The 21,208-nt window shown below is 44.3% G+C and overlaps 1 protein-coding gene across 1 annotated transcript in view; it reads right to left on the minus strand.

Annotated features, from left to right (window-relative positions):
• mroh1 (maestro heat-like repeat family member 1) overlaps positions 1-21,208 on the minus strand; it is a 40,021-nt gene that overhangs the window by 11,561 nt on the left and 7,252 nt on the right. Inside the window, 27 exon segments of the mRNA XM_042318806.1 lie at positions 289-485; positions 611-776; positions 1,226-1,380; positions 1,528-1,680; positions 1,863-1,975; positions 2,301-2,436; positions 3,072-3,176; positions 3,270-3,365; positions 5,814-5,958; positions 6,261-6,340; positions 6,591-6,713; positions 7,713-7,739; positions 9,686-9,832; positions 10,262-10,384; positions 10,834-10,953; positions 11,307-11,414; positions 11,754-11,806; positions 12,453-12,594; positions 12,763-12,803; positions 13,430-13,574; positions 14,339-14,449; positions 14,605-14,727; positions 15,062-15,135; positions 17,211-17,324; positions 19,793-19,871; positions 20,346-20,438; positions 20,908-21,048. Of these exon segments, the coding sequence (XP_042174740.1) occupies positions 289-485; positions 611-776; positions 1,226-1,380; positions 1,528-1,680; positions 1,863-1,975; positions 2,301-2,436; positions 3,072-3,176; positions 3,270-3,365; positions 5,814-5,958; positions 6,261-6,340; positions 6,591-6,713; positions 7,713-7,739; positions 9,686-9,832; positions 10,262-10,384; positions 10,834-10,953; positions 11,307-11,414; positions 11,754-11,806; positions 12,453-12,594; positions 12,763-12,803; positions 13,430-13,574; positions 14,339-14,449; positions 14,605-14,727; positions 15,062-15,135; positions 17,211-17,324; positions 19,793-19,871; positions 20,346-20,438; positions 20,908-21,048 (3,110 nt within the window).

A 21,208-nucleotide genomic window follows, 5' to 3' on the forward strand; every position in this document is an offset into this window, starting at 1 on the left:
TCACATTGTATGGTAACTATGATCAGTGAAACAGATACTGTCATTACCTGTACTGATAACTTCATATAGTATGTCACCAGTACTAAGTGTATATTTACATTTTATATGTTTGGATGATTTCCGGTATCACATTTTCTGGGAGGTATATGTGGACCCCTGTAGGACCTAACCTCTAGTTATTTTCTAACAGTGGCTCTCCAGATAATCTAATGGAGTGTCCCTGCACTCCAGCCCGTGTGTCTTATGATACAGTATGTGCTAGCTAGCGTATGTCGTCTCCTAACCCACCCGCACACGTCGAAGCCGGCGGACAGTTTGGTGGGGCTCTTCCTGTGTGTTCCGGAGCTGTTGATGTCTTTGGGTAGTGTGACCCCCACGCTGGAGCCCAGGCGGACCAGCAGGGAGCTGAAGAGCTGGGGGAACAGGGACACCACCGCCTCCTGGCTCTGCCCGTTCAGCATCATCTCCTTCAGGGCACAGGTCATCTGACACAATAGAATAGCATAGAAAATGATTGCTCAGACTTGTACATTTGACACAAATAAACCGAGCAAAACACCATTACCCAGACATCTAGTCTCATCATAGCACTCTACAACCTGCTACTCACAGCTAGAGGGTGACTGGTGGCCACCTTGGTGAGGCCTCCTCTCATCATGGACTCCTTCTTGTCCACGTAGGGCACCATGATGTTGAGCTTCTCCATCAGCATCTCCATGATCTGAGAGGCCAGTTTACTGTCTGCCCCCAGGGCAATCCACATCTCACAGCTCCAACTGGGGATCACACAGGGAGAAGTGACCATGAGGGGTAGGGCTCACTTTGAATGGGAGGCAGTGAAAACATTTCCACTGCTACTACACACAGGGTTGCAAAATGTCTAACTTTCCCCAAATCCATCAGTTCTCCAGAAATACTGGTTGGAAGATTCATGGAGTCTCACTCGTGTGTGTGTGTGTGTGTGTGTGTGTGTGTGTGTGTGTGTGTGTGTGTGAGAGAACGAGAGAATTAACATGTCAAATGAAGCAGGGAGAAAGGGTGTTGACTTTTGGAAAGGAGAAGGACAGGAGGAGAGAGCTGTCACTTGTCAAATGGAGAAACAAAAACAGAGGAATCTTCCTTGTTGAACAGAGGGGAGATAGAAGAGGGAGAGTGAGATGGTTCTCACCTGTCGAAGGGCAGGGGGTAGGAGATGGAGGGAGGAAGAGAGAGAGATGGTTCTCACCTGTCGAAGGGCAGGGGGTAGGAGATGAGTGTGTTGATGACAGTCTGGAGGTGCTGTGTAGCCAGGATGAGGATGGACTGGGCCACAGACACCTTCACCTGCTCCTCACTGATCATCTGCAGACGGATGTGAAGCACCTCCAGCATCTCTGATACCTGACACACACAGATCATTTAGAGGGGGTGAACGTGTGTGAGAGAGCCAGTGAGTGTGAGAGCCAGTGAGTGTGAGAGCCAGTGAGTGTGAGAGCCAGTGAGTGTGAGAGCCAGTGAGTGTGAGAGCCAGTGAGTGTGAGAGCCAACCAGGTCTTGTAGTCCAGCTCCTCTGTTCTTCAGCAGGGTGTTGAGTAGAACACTGGAGGCTCTGGAGCAGTTAGACTGGGAGTCCACCAGCCCCTCAATCAACATGAAGATCAGAGTGTTGAGCTGCTGCTGGGGCAGACGCTTACTGATGATCTACACAGATGAGGGGAAAAGACAGACAAAATAAAGACACACATTATGAAAGCAGAGTTGCAAAATTCCAGTAACTTTCCCTAAACTCTCCGGTTTTCCAGAAAGAGTTCACCAGAATTTTGAAACCCAAGGTGAAACATGTGTAAATATGACTATGTAATGCTGTATTCTCCTAGCCTTACCTTGGCCAGCTCGGAGCAGGTCTTGTAGAGGACAGAGTGGTCTGGGTTGTCCATGCTCTCCCTCAGTGTGATCAGCCTCTCCACAGAGTCATCTTTATAGTCCAGAGAGAAGCCTAGCGCCAGGGCAGGGAGACAATGATACCAGCTGCAGCTGAGCTCCACACACTGCAATCTCCCTCCCAGCGGAATGCCACACAAACAGAGGTGTGCTTCCCAAATGGCAGCCCATTCGCTATATAGTGAACTCCTTTTGACCAGAGCCTTATGGGCCCTATATAGGGAATAGGGTGCCCTTTGGAAGGATCCAGAGTTTCTCATATTAAAGGGGCTCACAAATGGGCTGTATTGGTCGCTGGGGGAGTTAAGCTGGACACCAGAGAATAGGAAACTAAACAAAACAAGGCGTACTGAATCAGAGACAGTGTGTGTGTGTTTTACCTTCGTAGCGTAGCTGGATGTAGAGCAGGGTGTAGATGCAGTCGATGGCTGCCCTGCGGACCAGGGGGTTGGGGTCGGTGCATCGGGGGGCCAGGCGGCCCAGGAGAGAACCCAGGTTGTGGAAGGTTACCATGTTCTACAAAGACAGAACACCCAGATTAAGGCTATGGGTTGGTTCCACGTTTAAAGGGATCCTTCAGGATTTTGGCAATGAGGCCCTGTATCTACTTCCCCCACTTGTGGATACCATTTTTATGACTCTGTGTCCAGTATTAAGGAAATTAGAGGTTGTTTCGCAAGCCAATGCTAACTAGCGTTAGCGCAATGACAAAGTATATTGGTATCTACAAGGCTGCTGCTAGCAGATACCCATAGACTTCTAGTTCAGTTCACCTGTTCATCAGAGTCTGGGAAAGTAAATAAATGGCCTCATTGCAAAAATCCCCAAGAATCCCTTTAACAATAAAGAAGCACTTTTATCAACTTGTACGGTTGTCCAGGAGTTCTGGATGATTTATTTCCATGTCCTTCAGTATTTTGTGGTGCTGGTACCACAAGCCCCATATTCCTACCAAATGGGCCTTTAGAACCACTGCAAACATCGGTCAGCTCATAAGATACACTACTGAACATTATGGCATCTCAAACGTTTTGAAAAACACAGCTATATTTGCTGTTAGTTCATGTCTACAGAACTCAGCTAGTAAGGCTTCAGCTAGTAAGGTCCAAATATTACCTGAGAAAGAAGGGGTTGCAGAAGTTCTGACTCACTTTGACGTGGAGGTTGTTGAAGTAGAACTCTAGGATGTGAGCGGTGGTGTTCATCGCCCTCTCCCTCTCATGACCCTGACCAGAACTCAACCACTCCTCAATGTGCTGAGGACAACCAAAGACAGGGTCAAAGTGGAGTTTAAGATCAAGGTATAAATAAGTCAACATTTAAGCGTATACTTCTTATCACCAACTTACCTTGAAAACACTCTGGAGTCCGTTTGGACTCAGGTCTCTTGCAAGAATATTCCTCAACAACTCCTGAAGAGCATTGAAGGTGTCTTTGTATAACGCCTGTGGGAAAAGCAGTAGATAGAAGCTTTACCATCTCCACTGTCAGGGTATCTGCTGGTTCCATGAAGTTGAATTGAAGACTGTTCCCAAGTATTCCCACGCATTAGAGAGAGATGTGATCGTACACAAATGTAAGCAAGGCTTGAAATTATTATGTTTCAGTCAAACATATGTGTTTGGGCTTCTTGTGGTCAATTTGTAGTCTACAAATTATTAGTCATTATGTTCCATCCGCTCAATCAAAAAATGATTTTTGTTTTGTTTTAATTAGCCTGCGTCTGAATCTAGTTGATGATTCCTGGGCTGCTAGGCTATAGATGGCTGAAGCATGGGGTTGCCCATCTGCATTTGTTTAGGCTGGCCCAATGGGCTGATCATTAGCTAGATCACAAATGAAGGCTTCGATACCTATACCTGCTACAATGATACTTCATAACATCACCACTATACCACTGTGAACAAATCCTTCAAGTCAAAAATACAGCACAGTAAGTGTATAAACATGTGGTCAACTCTCCACCTGGAGAACCAGGTCACTGGGTGTGCAGGCGTTTGATTCAGCACTGAGTCAGATTAACAAGGTCCTGTTGAGCAGCTGATTGGTAGAATCTGACATGTTAGACTGGGCCTGGAACAAAAGTCCATTATCCAATAATTATTATGGGATACGACTAGAACATTAGCCTATAACCAAAAAGTCTAATAAAATAACTCATTCAGTGAATCCAGGATCAAACGGCGGTACTTTGAAGCAAGGTAGCTGAGAGGGAAGGCTCTAAGACTGGCTTTATCCAGTGTAAAGACAGACATCTCATCTCACGTGTTCAGGGAACGCATGATAGTTATTCTGATGTGCAATAACAAAATAGGATCCAGAATAATCAAATATTCGTTTGATTTATTTGCCTGCATGTTTGTGTATATTGTCCTAGGCTTTATGCTACATAATGATACAAATAAATAAATATAATGTATTGTCACATACACCAGATAGGTGCAGTGAAATGTGTTGGCTTTAAAGGGTCAGCCATAGTAGTGAGGCACCCCTGGAGCTAATTAGGGTTGAGGTGCCTTGCTCAGATTTTTCACCTTGTCGAGTCAGATATTGAAACCAGCAACCTTTTGGTTACAGGCCCAACGCTCTAACCGCTAGGCTACCTGCTGCCCGAGGAAGTGGAAACTCAAAACACATTAGCTAGAGTACTAACTCTAAATATGATATTGTTGCTGGGTAGCAATGCAATTGATCTAACAGTAAATGTAACATCCTACAAAAACGTCCCATTGTATTCACCCCAGATGGTACGCCCCTCTCCGTTCCCCTGGCTCATCATCCGTTTGTAAAGTGGTGTCATTTCCTAGTTCTTGACAGAAATTAATTTTTTACAGTATACACAAGGTTGAGACTCTACTCTTAACAGTAACAGTAGTTGTTTTAAAACTGTGTCTTTCCCACAATTACATTTCTAAAATGTTGCTCAATTGTCAGTATGCTCTTATCAGAACGCATCTCTCCCTTCACTCCGTGTGTAAAGGGGGGAGAAGGAGTGAGAGTCAGCAGCGAAACAGGGCAGATACTTTCATTTCAGGAAGCAGATTAATGCACTTTACTGTTGAGCAAAAAATGTTTTTACAACCAAAACTATCTGCAGGAACGTTGTGTAGCCTCATCACCAACATAAGCAAAATGTATTAGGTAAGAAGGACAATGTCTGTTTATCATCCCAGATCGGGTTGTTGTCTGATTGTATAGGCTACCTCCTCTCCCGCGACACACACCTAACATCTTGAAAGTGCGGTTCGATTGTTATTTAATATTGACGTTTTGTCACAGTAGCAACAATTACGCAGAAGCACATTGTAAAACAGTGTAGTCATCTCCGTCACATTATTTAAGAGACTTCAACTGAATTTAAGGCATTTTTAGACTTATTAAGGTCTTCAAATGAATAAATTAAGATTTTTTTAAGAACCCGCGAACACCCTGTTTCACAAAATGAGTGTGAAGGAACAAAGTGCAGGTTTATGTTATGATGACTATGTCTACACACAGAGAGAAGGTCTGTGCATACAGTATATGTATACTTGAGGCTGTTCATGTGTGTCCTAAAGTTGAACATAACTAAGGTTTCTCTATAACAGGATACATAATAATTCACTTCCTGCTTTAGTCACATGGCTTGTGACTCACCCTATGCCAATCCACTGACTTTGAAATGTCCCCGATGCAATGGTTTGATTGCACTTAGGTCAAGATCAATTATACTGAATCAGGAACAAACTTCCTTTGCAATATGGATTGGTTGATTTGTATGAATAATGGTTAATGTACCTACATGTACAGTAATTCTCATTTTGCTCCCCCTCCAGGTTTGTGCACCTGTTGACTACAGCAACCTACTGACGGTGAAAAATCACAACGAGGTATTGAGATGCTCCAGCTCTCACCTCTCTCTGTTGGGGCTCCAGCACCTCCTCGTCTTTTCCCCTGTCCTTGTCCGGAGTGTTCACCGGGGGAAGGCCGTACACACCGTTCAGACACGTCCGCAGCATATCAAAGTTCTCATTCTCCGTCAGCGCCGGCTCCAGGTTACTGGGGTCAACCTGGGGTCAAGGACCAACGATTTCACTCAGTAGAGGCTAGGGTTGCAAAAACTGCCCAGGTTTTCCAGACATCCTGGTTGGAATATTCCTGGAATCAGGAGGGAAGGAATATCCAGAATCTTCCAACCAGGATTCCTGGAAAACCTGGGAGTTTGGGGAAAGTTCCCTGATTTTTACAACCCGAGAGGAAGATGAAACACCTGGTACTGACAAGCTCCTGACAGGCTGACATCTCTGGGCTCTGTTCCAATATGCAACCCACTAGCACACCTCTGGGCATTAAAAGGATACATGAGGTTGGCACACGTGGTCATCACAAGGTGGCGAACCGGAGTCCGCATGGCATCCGTGGGTTCTGCCTTGATAAAATCCTTCAATAAAAGGAAGATATTGAGATGGGTCAACACAATCAGAACCACTTGACTGTAGCAGCCCTTATATCATAAAGCCTTTCTAACAGCTGCCTAAGATATAACAGCTGTCATAGGCAGTCATAAACAGTGTTTTACAGTTGGTGTGATCTAAATCCAGTAACATTTAATGTAACCCTCCATCATAAGGACGACATAACACTGTCCTAACAACGACACAACAGAGTACATAAACATGACAAACACTGACCATCATGACTCCCATGAGTTCCTGCTTGCGGACGAACATGTAGCCCTGATTACGTACGACGGTGCTGATGGCCCTGGCTATGAGGCCCACACTCTGAATCAGACTCAGCTTCATGGTCAGGTCCTGACGGGGGGGGAGAAATACAGTGTACACACACACACACACACACACACACACACAGAGACAGGGAGACAGACACAAACACAACAAAAACAAGGACACAGAGACAAACACACAGCCTCAGACTGTGTTCATGGCAATTGGCGATAGCAGTCCGAGGTTTAGTTTGTTCGCATCATTGTGAGCAAAACAACCAAATATTAGTTGTATAGTGCAGCCCTCAAGCATACATAGACAGTCACTTACCCTATGAGTCTAAAGTTCCCTATGCCAATCAGAAAACATCTAGAGATAGCTGGATAGCCTAGAGCAGGAACAAGGGTTTCAACCCTAGTGATTTTTACATTTTGTTGAAAATGTCAGGGGTCCATAAAAAAAATGGTAACACACTTGATATAAGAGCATCTCATCAATAGAACTGTTTCAGAAAATGGCATAAGAAACAACAGCTTATGGTTGGGTAAGTCACACATTCCACTGAAGATGAATTTGACTACTTTTCAGTTGGCTTAAAAATCAATGTGTAGATACAGGTCAATATGAATTAAACAATCAGAGTAGAGGGTGTATTTTTAAAGAATGATCATCCATGCCTTGATTTGGAGACTGTAAATGTCAGAGAAATTCCACCATCTGATTTGGCATCACAACCTAAGAGCTGGTGTGTGTCTTCAATCAAAAAGGGGAAGGAGGAAACCACAAGGCCCTAGAAACACCAGTGTCAGACCATGTTAGTAGGACATGGAGGACATCCAGAAACACCATAGTGTCAGACCATGTTAGTGGGACATTCAAAAGCACTAAACGTTCTGAACTTCTGAAACAGAGGCAAACAAATACACTGCCTCCCATCATAACTACATGTGGTGCTGATCTTTCAACTAGAGCCATTTACTTCTAAAAGTTCAGAAAGTTGAAGCAGCAGCGTTCTAGAGAGAAGAGATTGTTAGAGGAGTTTTAGTGAGAGATAGAGGATCCTTCATTAGGGTCCAGTCACGGTACCTTGGTCTCTATTTTAATTCCCAGAACCTGCACAACATAAAAGCAACAAGGAGTTTAATCCACAAGTGTACGCTACTAGAGGAGAATATATCCTGTCCCCCTAAAGAGAAGAGAATATGCGCTTTCCCCTCATTAAGAAAATGTTATCAGACTACAGTGTTCCCCAGTTAGATGGTTAACCATGGTACGGGACAACGATACATTACATGTCTCACAGATACAGATGAACTCAACCTCTATTTCCACATTGCAGTAAAAAGGTTAGCAAATGTTAGTGCTAGCCAACTAGCCGTAGCCAATTAAATGAGCCCTGTGTGGAACCCAAACGACTCGATGGATATAGACTTGGCTTCTTAACATTAAACACCGTGTGTGTGTGTGTGTGTGTGTGTGTGTGTGTCCAATCACCCACCCTAACCACAGACATAAAATCCCATGATCCAATTCAAGTGGACATCTGGAGGTCATAGTGTACATTGGCAGCGGCCCCTGAAGGCTGCAGTTTAACAGGACTCATTTAACCAAGACAACTAGTTTTCAGACAGTCATTGTGATGCTAAGCATATGGCCGGCAGCTACAGGAGAAGAACCCGAGGATATAAACCAGGTTAAATCGGTAGCCATGGAGAGACAAAGACCTCCTGAATGAAAGGAGTGAGACATTTGAAACACTACAACGTATCATGACTTCTCCAACTGGTTGATATAATCACACATTCCTTTCACTGTGGTTTGTGCTGTGTGGTTTTATGTACCTTTCAAATGCCTCAATTATGACCCATCGTTGGTTTTAACGATATAACCACCAGTATGTAATTGTGAGCAGTGAGCCTAACCGACTGCCTGTGTACATCCCAAATTCACTATATAGTGCACTATGTAGGGAATAGGGTGCCATTTGGGATGGATCCTCTGTCTGACCAGCATGTCTTAACTCCATCAGACTCAGCCTTATCACAACTTCTGCTCTGTGAGGTCACTCAGTACCATGCCAACCCACACATGCTCACAGAACTTCTTCTCGGTGAGGTCACTCAGTACCATGCCAACCCACACATGCTCACAGAACTTCTTCTCGGTGAGGTCACTCAGTACCATGCCAACCCACACATGCTCACAGAACTTCTTCTCGGTGAGGTCACTCAGTACCATGCCAACCCACACATGCTCACAGAACTTCTTCTCGGTGAGGTCACTCAGTACCATGCCAACCCACACATGCTCACAGAACTTCTCGGTGAGGTCACTCGGTACCATGCCAACCCAAGCATGCTCACTGGGCCAACGGAGAAGGTTAAAAAAGAGATTTTCAGGAATAATGTGAAACTGCAGCTATTCTGACTACGCTAGCTAACGCTGCCATTGAGGAAAGAGAAAGCATTACAAGTCGATGGTAAAACACAGTGCTATGTGGTGATCAGCAACGGGTATCGCCCAGTCATTATTTTCTCTCTCTGCAATGGGGGGGATAAATGGATGGTTGGAGATGGGAGTGGGGTTTCATTTGACTGGCCGAAACCTCTTTATAGGACATGTAGGGGCATTTAACAGGCCGGTCCCTGGCAGCCTCTGCACTCTAACAGTATGGGCAGCCAAATGTAACACCCAAACTAACTCTCTTCGGTCTTTATGCTGATGAAGGCCTGGCCCTGTAGTGTCTCAGAGTAGGAGTGCTGATCTAGGATCAGGTCCCCCCCTCTTATTCATTATGATTGAAAAGATAACACTGATCCTAGATCAGCACTCCAACTCTGAGACACTTTGTGACTGTGCCCTGAAGGCCAAAACGTGTCCATTGAGACTGATGACAACATCTAAAGAACTATTTAAATTTGAGAGATGCTGGCTGTCTGTTTCATCCAGGGCTTCCTGACAGAGATTCCCCCTTGGGTAGAAACGTTGTGGACTAGCTTTATTAAAGGGATGTGGTGGAGCAATCATGTGAGTGTCTCCCCCAAGCCCTAGCTCCTTACCTTGGTGTTGAAGTGCTTACTGATGCTGCGGAGGATGTCTGAGTCGATGCGGGACAGGATCTGGTCCTCTGGGGCGCGGAGCGCTACGTAACCGTAACACAGGATCAGCGTGCTCTTCATCTTCTCTACATCCGAGTCATTCTTGTCCTGAGGAGGTGGTAGAGATGGGAAGATTACAGTGTAGGGACTGGTCTCCCAGACACAGATTGAGCCTAGTAGTGGCCTAAAAAGCTATGTCAACTTTATAAAAACCTTCAAATATATAAATTAGGCTAATTAAAAATCAGTTTATCAATACCTGTACACGTTTCCTTTAAAATTACTTTAGCAGGGCTTGATCGAGCTTGTCTGGTGAAATGGAACCAATGGAATATTCCTAAAAGTGCAAACTGTGCCTACTGTACCTGGCATTCCAGGCAGGCTCAATCAAACGCTCAAAGTAGTAGAAAGAAATCAACAAACTCCATAAAATCTTCCATCTGAACGGTGTGGATAGAACCTCCAAGGCAGGCAGACATTGCCAAGTTTGTGTTTATACACCTACAATGAAAATAAAAACACAAATAGCATACTAACTTTGAGCAGGCTGAATATTCCTGAGGCTTTCTTGAAGGCGTCAGATTTCCCAAAGTCGTCCAGTTTGGCCAGAGTGGCATCGAGATGACTGCTTGCACACAGCCCGATCCCCATGGCGACACCCTGGGAAACCCATTACCCCACCCTATTAGCACAGTTTAATGGACGCTTCAGCCTCCAATGACCAAACAGTACATCTAGATTATCATTAACACCGGCATTACAATTTCACTACCACTCTCTATTAGGCCTAAAGACTGTAAAAACACCACAATTCCTAATCCTCTGGTTAAAATACAACGGAAATTAGGGGAAACTTAAGACCAGACACAAATTACAGCTTAGGAAGGCAGACGTGACCTCCCTTTGAAAATAAGCAAAGGCTTAGGAGTACATGTCACAAGACTGTCTTAACTGGGCAATTCAGCTGCACAAAGAAACACTGTTCTGCCCGGCGACGCTCTGCCTTAGACAATTACATCACAGGTCACGCTGAACATATGATGATAAATAAAAGCAAATGCTATCAAGAGGATCATGGCCTGACTCAAACGGGGACTAAGAGGTTTTACCGCTCTCTCGATGGCGTCGTTGTGTCGTGCACTGATCAGCATCTCCTGTAGCTGCTTCTGGACCACCTCCTTATTGGAACAGTGCTGCAGAGTCACACCAATGCACCTGTAGAGGAAACTCTGGAAAGAGCCATGAAGCCAAGACGAGAAACCTTGATAGTTTGTAGAAGATATTATTTTACTAAGATTTTGCTAAGGCTTATGAGGTTCTACCAACCTGGATACTTTGTAGAATATATTGTTTTAATAAGATTTTGTTAACACTTATCAGGTTCAGAAGAGTTCCTTGGGGTACTTTTAAATAAGATCATGTTCAAAGAGACAAATAAATAGAATGTGTTACATCTCATGGTTAGGGCCAGGAGTTTTCCCTGAACTATAAGTGGAGACCAGAGAATTTCCTGGTCAGGTCATGAAGAACTCTTGGCCCTACTCATGGTTGAAGAGAAGTTAGGATGAAGTTGTTCACTAACCTTCTCTTCCAGGGACTGGTTATAGGTGGACAGGTAACGTGTGGCCTCTACAGCCAGCTGACAGCTCCACTTGTCATCAGCTATGGCCACCAGGGACTTGGCTAGGAACTGTATATGTCCAAACAAAACCCCACCACACAGCCATGTGACCACATCATAATGCTGTATATCAAATCCCTTTGAAACAGAAAACACTTATCCAACACTGTCAGACAGTGCATGCATCCCAAATGGCACCCTATTCCCTATGTAGTGAAATACTGTTGACCCTGGTCAAAAGTAGTGTATTATAAAATGAATAAGATGCCATTTGGGACAATTTGTTCTACATATTGACAGTGTTGTGACGACAGACAAAGAGGATGTTAGATAAAGATCACCATAGGGACTGTTATTGACAGTGTTGTGGGGACAGACAAAGAGGATGTTAGATAAAGATGGGCATACCTGTAATAGACTCTCTTCCCATTTCTTGTTGTCTAGTGTTTCTGGGGTAGACTCTGTAAAGAAGAATATACCTTACTACTCAGACCTCGCTCGCCGGACTTCCTCCCAGACAAAAACAATAAATAAATAAATAAATGAGAAGCAGCAGAATATTCTGTACACGTTCCAAAACCGACCAAAGAGCTAAAATGATTTAAGATGCGTTTTAATACGCTATGCTCTACTTCAATCCAAGCTATGTATTTTTATGATGGAAAGATGAAAATGGCCCACAGCTAAAAAAAATCAAAGTTATATCTCAAAAAAAAATATATAGCCCATAAAATATTGCCTTTAAAATTGTGAATCACTTATAACGTCCCTTAACTGCAGCTGTTGTGGTAGAAGCATGCGTCTTTTTTTATGTCAGTTCGCAGTAGACTACATGGAGGAAAAACTATTTTAAACCAGTGACATTAAAATAAGTTTGAAACAGCGTCCTAAGCTGTCAATACTGCAGCAGAAATACAAGTCCCTCAGGGTTATTTCTGCTTTGGAGAGAGAGAGATATATTATGAGCCCCAAATGGCACCCTATTCAGTGAACTACTTTTGACCAGGGTCCATAGGCACTACATAGGGAATAGGGTGCCATTTGACAAACAGACATAGCTCGCTACAGGTTATAAGACTCTGGGGTCATTGAGTTGAGGTCCTTTACCTTCCAGGTAGCTGAGGAGAGCAGGGATCTCCTTCTCCCAGAGTGTCTCAGCGTTGGGGTGGATATTAGGACTTATAACGTTCAGTAGAGACAGAGACGGTGCACCATGGCCACGACTACGGAACGGGAACGAACCATTCACCTGAGACACACACATCCCAACTTACAGGTAAGACATAGCCTAGCTATTACTGGAGACATTGATCATATTTCATGGGGGTTTAAATCAAGTTCACGTTTTATAACACCCACATAGCAAACTGAAATCCATGAGCATTCAAGTGGCCTGTCATTAGGGTTTCATACTCACCAAGAGCCGCACCATCAGTATATGTGGGGAGGGAAGATTAACTGAATTAGAAAGAAGAAACAGATGAGAATAAACAAGGTTGATAGCAGACTAAGCATTATAATGAATGACTGAATGATTAACTGGCCAGGCTCATACTTCTCCCCACAAAGAGTTCAGCTTAATCATTGAAACAATGACCTTACAGTTCAGGACCCAGCTGACGCTAGTGCTTTATTTAGTGAGAAATGTGGCTTCTCATTCAGCTAATCAGAACCAGACACTCCGGTCTGTCTGGCCTCTAAGAACCGACCAACAGCCCTTTAATGAGAACAAAATGGCTGTATAAAATACAGTTTCAACTAAGAAAAAAAACTAAAACATTCCCAAAGAAGTGCTGACGAGGAGTGGGCCCGGGCTGTGACCATCTCGTTTACATTAAAGGGACTGTGTGCCGAATCCCAATACGGAAACGCCAGACTGACTGAGTGGGAAAGGGAGGGAGGAAAAGACCCCCACCCCAGCTCAGATCCCCCCGGCTCGTGGTGATGACATCATAATGCCTTGTTAATATGAATGTAATGTGTATGAACCTACTGTAAATGTCTATCAGGGAGGAAGGGATAGAAAAAATACATTTCTGTTACACACCTAGTAAATGGAGCTCCTTCTTCTAAAAGACACCTACCATGCTCGTTGAAGTCGATGTTGAAGTTGGGCTCCTGGGAGGCTCTCTTCTTGGTTCCCAGCAGCGTGAGGCTCTTACAGAGCGGTGCGGTGGCGTTGGAGTACTGACCTGGGGTCAGGTAGTACAGCAGCATGGGCCACAGGACCTGAAGAGACAGACCGAGGGATCACTGTCAGGTAGTACAGCATGGAACACAGCACCTGCCACAGATGTACAGTAATATCACAACATTGAGTTCGCCTGGTGCAATTGAACCAATAGAATAGTCACAAAAGTGCAAACCCAGAGCTCCTAGGCATGCTAAATCAAACACAAAATATTTAATGTATGATTTGAACCCATTTCTGCAGAGATTTAATACCATGAAGGCATGGTAAATCATTGTTCTCTTCAGTCTCTGTCAATGCCTTGTCTCATAGCTTCCAGTGGGAAGTAATACAAGAGACATAGCATCTCAGAGAGTGTTGATGTTGGGAACTGCAAAGGAACAAGTAACTAAGAGCAGAGTGATTGGCTGTAAAACAGACAGGGTGATGCCGTCTTTGGATGTGAGCTGGTTTTCCCCTCAAGACATCTGATGATAGGAAAATATGAACTGACTGAGCTTCTTTACACAAAACTCCATATTATAGCAATTCCACCCTCAGCCTCTTCTCATAAAACGGTATTATGTTTGGTGTTAAGTGTGACTTGGCTTCGATGTATTCGAAAGCCGTATTTCCAGCAGGAACAAACATTAAAATGTAATTTGTTCACTGCCTCTATACCTGAAATGATTTCATGAACAACAAAATATGTTTGTGCATATATATGCTGATCAGATAAATAATGTTAATGTGAGAGAAGAAAACAGGTGACGGATTGCCTGCCTGCCGAGAGAGAACTCTTATCTCCATGCAGTAGACTCACGTCAGTCAGGCGTCCCACGGTCGTAGTGAAGAGGTGAAGTGTGTTGTCACACATGCTCCGCAGCGCCTCATTGGTTACTTCCTCTGGGTCACTGGGGCGCTGGCCTGGACGCTGCAACAGACCAAACCCACACACAGTTCTTTAGAAACACACGGACCACCGTCAGAGAGTAGTTTTAACTGATCCACCATCTACAATGTCATGCTAATCCCTCGCCAAGGATCATGTCTTAAGACCAAAAGGGATTGTAGATATGACAAACGTACATAGTAGGTGTCGGGGAGAGCACAGTGTTGGATGATAAACTTGACCAGCAGGTCTCCTCCCTCCAGCTCCAGGTAACCATGGTGAGCCATGGCACTGATCACCTGGACAACCCTCTTCTTAACCTGCAGGGGGCAACGATAGACAGAGCTCAGAGGTCAAGCAAAATACTAATACAACAAGAATAAAATGTAGCACCGGTTTCCTGATTAAGCATATGTTTGTACTAAAAGACATGTTATTGTCTATTGAAAGTGATTTTCAAACCAGGACCAGATTTAATCCATGTCTGGGAAATTGGCCCATAAAGTGTGATATGTTTCCCAATGGAAAATGTGTTTTTTTACAGCACATGGATATGGGTCATTGAAACTGTGTTCATTTTTATTTTCTATGCCTTTTAGGAGAGAAAACTATGCCAAATTGTAGCAGTTCAACATTTACATGGCATGAGGTTACCTTATTGCTGTGGTCAGCCAGTGGTTGTCTGATGCTGGCCAGGATGAGAAGCTTCTTCGACTCCATAATGGATGCTAGATCACAGACAGAAAGCCTTGAGTAACATCATGAGGTCATTTCATATTAAAAAAAAAGTCCTTTGTAAGTACCAGTGATGCTTTCAAATCCAGAGAACAGGGTCAAATAACACAAACTGCTAATGTAGTCATTTTGACTGTTCATGAATGTATTTTATTACTCTGCCATTTAAGTCATGCCCCCCCCCTCCGTTCTTGACCTGCCTTAAATAAGTCTACATAAAAAGACACGGGTTGTTAGAATCTTAATATCACAAACAGAACTGGAGTTAGAACCAGTTTTAAGAGGGCATATCATTATTTGAATGGTTTTACACCATAAATTGGTGTGGATGTTTTTGATGATATGGCACAGCTGCACTCTGAAAGGAGGCACCCGCTGCTGGCCTGTTGCTGTGTTTTACAACATGCTTGACTTGGCTGCTGTCACCACACACACACACACACGTGTTGTTCAAGAAGTGCATGGCCAACACCATGCCCAGGAGAGACTTAATCACGATTCTGGCATATGGACTACCTGAGAGACATAGGAGAGTCAAGGCATCAGCAGATTCCCCATGAGCCTTTGCATGAGGCAAATTGCACAAAGCTCCAAGGGAGGAGACAGATGCACAAAGAACAGAACCAAAGACACCTGTGTCCCCTGCCAATGACGTGTGGTGAAAAAAAAAAAGTGGTGACGATGTGTCGACTGTTAGGACAAGAGATAATGGCATCAGTTGGATTTTATTTAGCGGTTATGTGAAGCACACCATGTACAGTGGCTTGGGACATTTTTTCCCCACATTTTGTTATGTTACAGCCCTATCCTAAAATGTATTAAAGGTTTTTTTCCCCCTCATCAATCTACACACAATACCTCATAATGACAAAGCAAAAACAGGTTAAGACATTTTTGCTAATTTATCAAAATAGAAAAAACAGAAATATTACATTTACATAAGTATTCGGACCCTTTACTCTGTACTTTGTTAAAGCACCTTTGGCAGCGATTACAGCATCGAGTCTTCTTGCGTCTGATGCAGCAAGCTTGGCACACAGCTGTATTTGGGAACTTTCTCCCATTCTTCTCTGCAGATACTCTGAAGCTCTGTCAGGTTGGATGGGGTGCGTTGCTGCACAGCTATCTCTCCAGAGATGTTCGATCAGGTTCAAGTCCGGACTCTGGCTGGGCCACTCAAGGACATTCAGAGACTTGTCCCTTAACGCAGGAGTGGCTATCTTGGCTGTGTGCTTAGGGTCATTGTCCTGATGGAAGGTGAACCTTCGCCCCAGTCTGAGGTCCCGAGTGCTCTGGAGCAGGTTTTCATCAAGGATCTCTCTGTACTTTGCTCCATTCATCTTTGCCTCGATTCTGACTAGTCTCCCAGTCCCTGCTGCTGAAAAACACCCACACAGCCTGATGCTGCCACCACCATGCTTCACCATAGGGATGGTGCCAGGTTTCCTACAGATGTGACACTTGGCATTCAGGCCTAAGAGTTCAACCTTGCTTTTATCAGACCAGAGAATCTTGTTTCTCATGGTCTGAGAATCTTGAGGTGCCTTTTAGGAAGGAAAAGCAGCCAACAAGTGCTTAGCATATGTGGGAACTCCTTTAAGACTGTTGGAAAAGCATTCCAGGTGAAGCTGGTTGAGAGAATGCCAAGAGTGTGCAAAGCTGTTAAAGGCAAAGGGTGGCTACTTTGAAGAATCTAAAATGTAAACTATACTTTGATTTGTTTAACACTTCTTTTGGTTACTATAGGATTCCATGTGTGTTATTTCATAGTTTTGATGTCTTCACTATTATTCTACAATGTAGAAAATTGTAAAATAAAGAAAAACCCTTGAATGAGTAGGTGTGTTCAAACTTTTGACCGGTAGTGTATATATTGTAGTAAATTAGTAGTAGTGTCTATATGTATACTGTAGTAGTGAGTAGTGTCCATAGGCATACGGTAGTAAGTTAGTAGTAGTGCCTATATATATTTACTGTATTAGTTTGTAGTAGTGTCTATATATACACTGCAGTAAGTGCCTCCTGTCCTGTGCAGACAGGCCAGAGCCAGACTAACTAGCAGTCTTACTGGAGGAGTTGATGAGGTGTCGGAGCACAGACAGGGAGCCCATGCGGATTCTCTCATTACTGTTCTCCAGTTTCTGAAGCACAAACATGACCAGCCGGTCTGGGAAGGTGTTGGCTGAGAAGGAAGGAAGCATATGGCAGAGTCAGACCACTGTTTAAAGTTTAATCACATTTACCTCTGAGTGAAGTCACACCATCTAAGATCTAAATCATGGATTATCTCATTACAGGAGGACATAGTGTCCATCATGTAGTTTCTCTGCAGCAGCTCTGTGTTCTAGAATAACAAAGACCTTGTTCACAATGGCACCCTATTCCCTTTATTGTGCACTACTTTTGATCAGGGCCTATAGGGTTCTGGTTAGAAGTAGAGCACTATATATAGAGAGAGTAGGGTGCCTCTTGAGACACAAGGAGTCTTGTATTAGTTGAAGAGGGAAAACAGTCTGGAACTCTGAATATGGTATAACGGCCTAGTACCGTACCATGTAGGTAACAGAACCAATTAATACTGATATTCTACAATTCCATGATCATTTTATATTATACAATGTGAAGGAAATTACCCAGATCTGAAAATATATAAACACTGCTCAAAAAAATAAAGGGAACACATAAACAACACAATGTAACTCCAAGTCAATCACACTTCTGTGAAATCAAACTGTCCACTTAGGAAGCAACACTGATTAACAATAAATGTCACATGCTGTTGTGCAAATGAAATAGACAACAGGTGGAAATTATAGGCAATTAGCAAGACACCCCCAATAAAGGAGTGGTTCTGCAGGTGAAAACCACAGACCACTTCTCAGTTCCTATGCTTCCTGGCTGATGTTTTGGTCACTTGAATGCTGACGGTGCTTTCACTCTAGTGGTAGCATGAGACGGAGTCTACAACCCACACAAGTGGCTCAGGTAGTGCAGCTCATCCAGGACGGCACATCAATGCGAGCTGTGGCAAGAAGGTTTGCTGTGTCTGTCAGCATAGTGTCCAGAGCATGGAGGCGCTACCAGGAGACAGGCCAGTACATCAGGAGCCGTGGAGGAGGCCGTAGGAGGGCAACAACCCAGCAGCAGGACCGCTACCTCAGCCTTTGTGCAAGGAGGAGCAGGAGGAGCACTGCCAGAGCCCTGCAAAATGACCTCCAGCAGGCAACAAATGTGCATGTGTCTGCTCAAACGGTCAGAAACAGACTCCATGAAGGTGGTATGAGGGTCCGACGTCCACAGGTGGGGGTTGTGCTTACAACCCAACACCGTGCAGGACGTTTGGCATTTGCCAGAGAACACCAAGATTGGCAAATTCGCCACTGGCGCCCTGTGCTCTTCACAGATGAAAGCAGGTTCACACTGAGCACATGTGACAGTCTGGAGATGCCGTGGAGAACATTCTACTGCCTGCAACATCCTCCAGCATGACTGGTTTGGCGGTGAGTCAGTCATGGTGTGGGGTGGCATTTCTTTGGGGGGCCGCACAGCCCTCCATGTGCTCGCCAGAGATAGCCTGACTGCCATTAGGTACCGAGATGAGATCCTCAGACCCCTTGTGAGACCATATGCTGGTGCGGTTGGCCCTGGGTTTCTCCTAATGCAAGACAATGCTAGACCTCATGTGGCTGGAGTGTATCAGCAGTTCCTGCAAGAGGAAGGCATTGATGCTATGGACTGGCCCGCCCGTTCCCCAGACCAGAATCCAATTGAGCACATCTGGGACATCATGTCTCGCTCCATCCACCAACGCCACGTTGCACCACAGACTGTCCAGGAGTTGGCAGATGCTTTAGTCCAGGTCTGGGAGGAGATCCCTCAGGAGACCATCCACCACCTCATCAGAAGCATGCCCAGGAGTTGTAGGGAGGTCATACAGGCACGTGGAGGCTACACACACTACAGAGCCTCATTTTGACTTGTTTTAAGGACATTACATCAAAGTTGGATCAACCTGTAGTGTGGTTTTCCACTTTAATTTTGTGTGACTCCAAATCCAGACCTCCATGGGTTGATAAATTTGATTTCCATTGATAATGTGTGATTTTGTTGTCAGCACATTCAACTAAAAAAAGTATTTAATAAGAATATTTCATTAATTCAGATCTAGGATGTGTTATTTTAGTGTTCTAAAATAACACATCCTAGATCTGAATTAATGAAATATTCTTATTAAATACTTTTTTTAGTTGAATGTGCTGACAACAAAATCACACACACACACACACACACATCAAAAAGACAGACATGTGGCATATTGCTGCAGCAGTGTGCCTGTGTGGCAGGGGGACTGTTGCTTAAATCCCTCCCTCCCCAACAGGCAGCAAATGACTCCTGGATTACAACTCCACACAGTGGTCCACTGACTGGTCTAACAAAGACCAGGTCAAGGGGCCTGTTCTAGAACCTTCCAGTAGAAATAGATCGGGTAGAACAGTTGTGATGGTCATGTAGAATTAGGAATCGTGTCAATTCTATTCAACGCATTTCTATCTGTAACATTCACTTAAATGACTACAACCCTGACCTCTCAATCCAATAAACCCAGAGAACAACACACAAACACGGATTATTGAAGAACAGACAACCAACCTAGAATGCTGAAGCATCTCAATACCTCGTTGTGATTCTTCACCGTCAGTGGGTTGCTGTAGTCAACAGGTGCACAAACCTGGAGGGGGAGCAAAATGAGAATTACTGTACATGTAGGTACATTAACCATTATTCATACAAATCAACCAATCCATATTGAAAAGGAAATTTGTTCTTGATTCAGTCTAATTGATGTTGACCTAAGTGCAATCAAACCAATTTGAAATTTCAAAGGCGCATAGGGTGAGTCACAAACCATGTGACTACAACAGGAAGTGATTTATTATGTATCCTGTTATAGAGAATCCTTATAGTCAGTCTCTAGTATTATTAGCTATGCTAAATACAGAAAAACATCCTATTGACATTGTGCAAACAGCCCAGGCGGAGTGACAAGAAGCTTTGTGTGTTCAAGGAAGTACTTTCAAATCAAATGTTATAAGTTACATCAACAGTGTGCAGCATGTGTAAAAGGTGCAGTGAAATGCTTGCATGCTAGCTCCCTCAACATTGCATTGTACTGTGCCATCAGGGGACTGTCACTTTGCCGTACCTGCTGGTTTAGAGTAGTGAGCAGGCTGTCGATCTGCGTCTCCAGAACTCTGCTGCCCATGTTCACAGAAGCATCCAGAACTTGACACAGGCTCTGCAGGGGAGGTGAAAACAACATGAGCTGATTAGTGAGCAGAGCAGACAGTGTTGGGAAACTTAGTAGACTAAAATACTGATACAGGACTGATGAATGACTGGGAGAGTATGACTCCATTAAAGAAGAAATGTAAGTCCCAATCAACATAAATACCATAGTGCCAGACTGCAGAGTACCCTGGTCTGAATCGGTATGTGCTTCAGTCAACTCCACAGCTAACTACCATTGTCATGCCAAGACAACCAGACGTCTTGGCGTGAGAACATGACAAGCATACCTCCTGGGGGAGCCCTACCTCCCGGGGGCCCTACCTGTTTGACAGGACACTGGCAGGTCAGAAGAGTTAGCTAAACTATTCCACACACAGATCTGGACCAGGCAAACTGCTGAACTCTCTGGGTGCCTCACATACAGCACTTTATTCCCTGTATAGAACACCAGCAGCGGTCATTAGAGGCAGACCTACCTTACTGATGACGTAATGCTCCGTGTTCTTCTTGTACAGGGAAAGGATTGTGGGAATGAGTTTGGGAAGCTGCTCCTCCAGTTTATCATGGGCCATCAGGTGACTCATGGATCCCACTGCTTCTGCCACCGTTAATCGTAGCTACAGCCAGGGAGAGAGAGAGAAACCACAGTTAGTCGTAGCTAGAGAGAGAGAGAAACCACAGTTAGTCGTAGCTAGAGAGAGAGAGAAACCACAGTTAGTCGTAGCTAGAGAGAGAGAGAAACCACAGTTAGTCGTAGCTACGGCCGGGAGAGAGGGA

Source organism: Oncorhynchus tshawytscha, unplaced genomic scaffold, assembly GCF_018296145.1.
Source record: "Oncorhynchus tshawytscha isolate Ot180627B unplaced genomic scaffold, Otsh_v2.0 Un_scaffold_13173_pilon_pilon, whole genome shotgun sequence".
In the NCBI taxonomy this organism is placed as follows: Eukaryota; Metazoa; Chordata; class Actinopteri; order Salmoniformes; family Salmonidae; genus Oncorhynchus; species Oncorhynchus tshawytscha.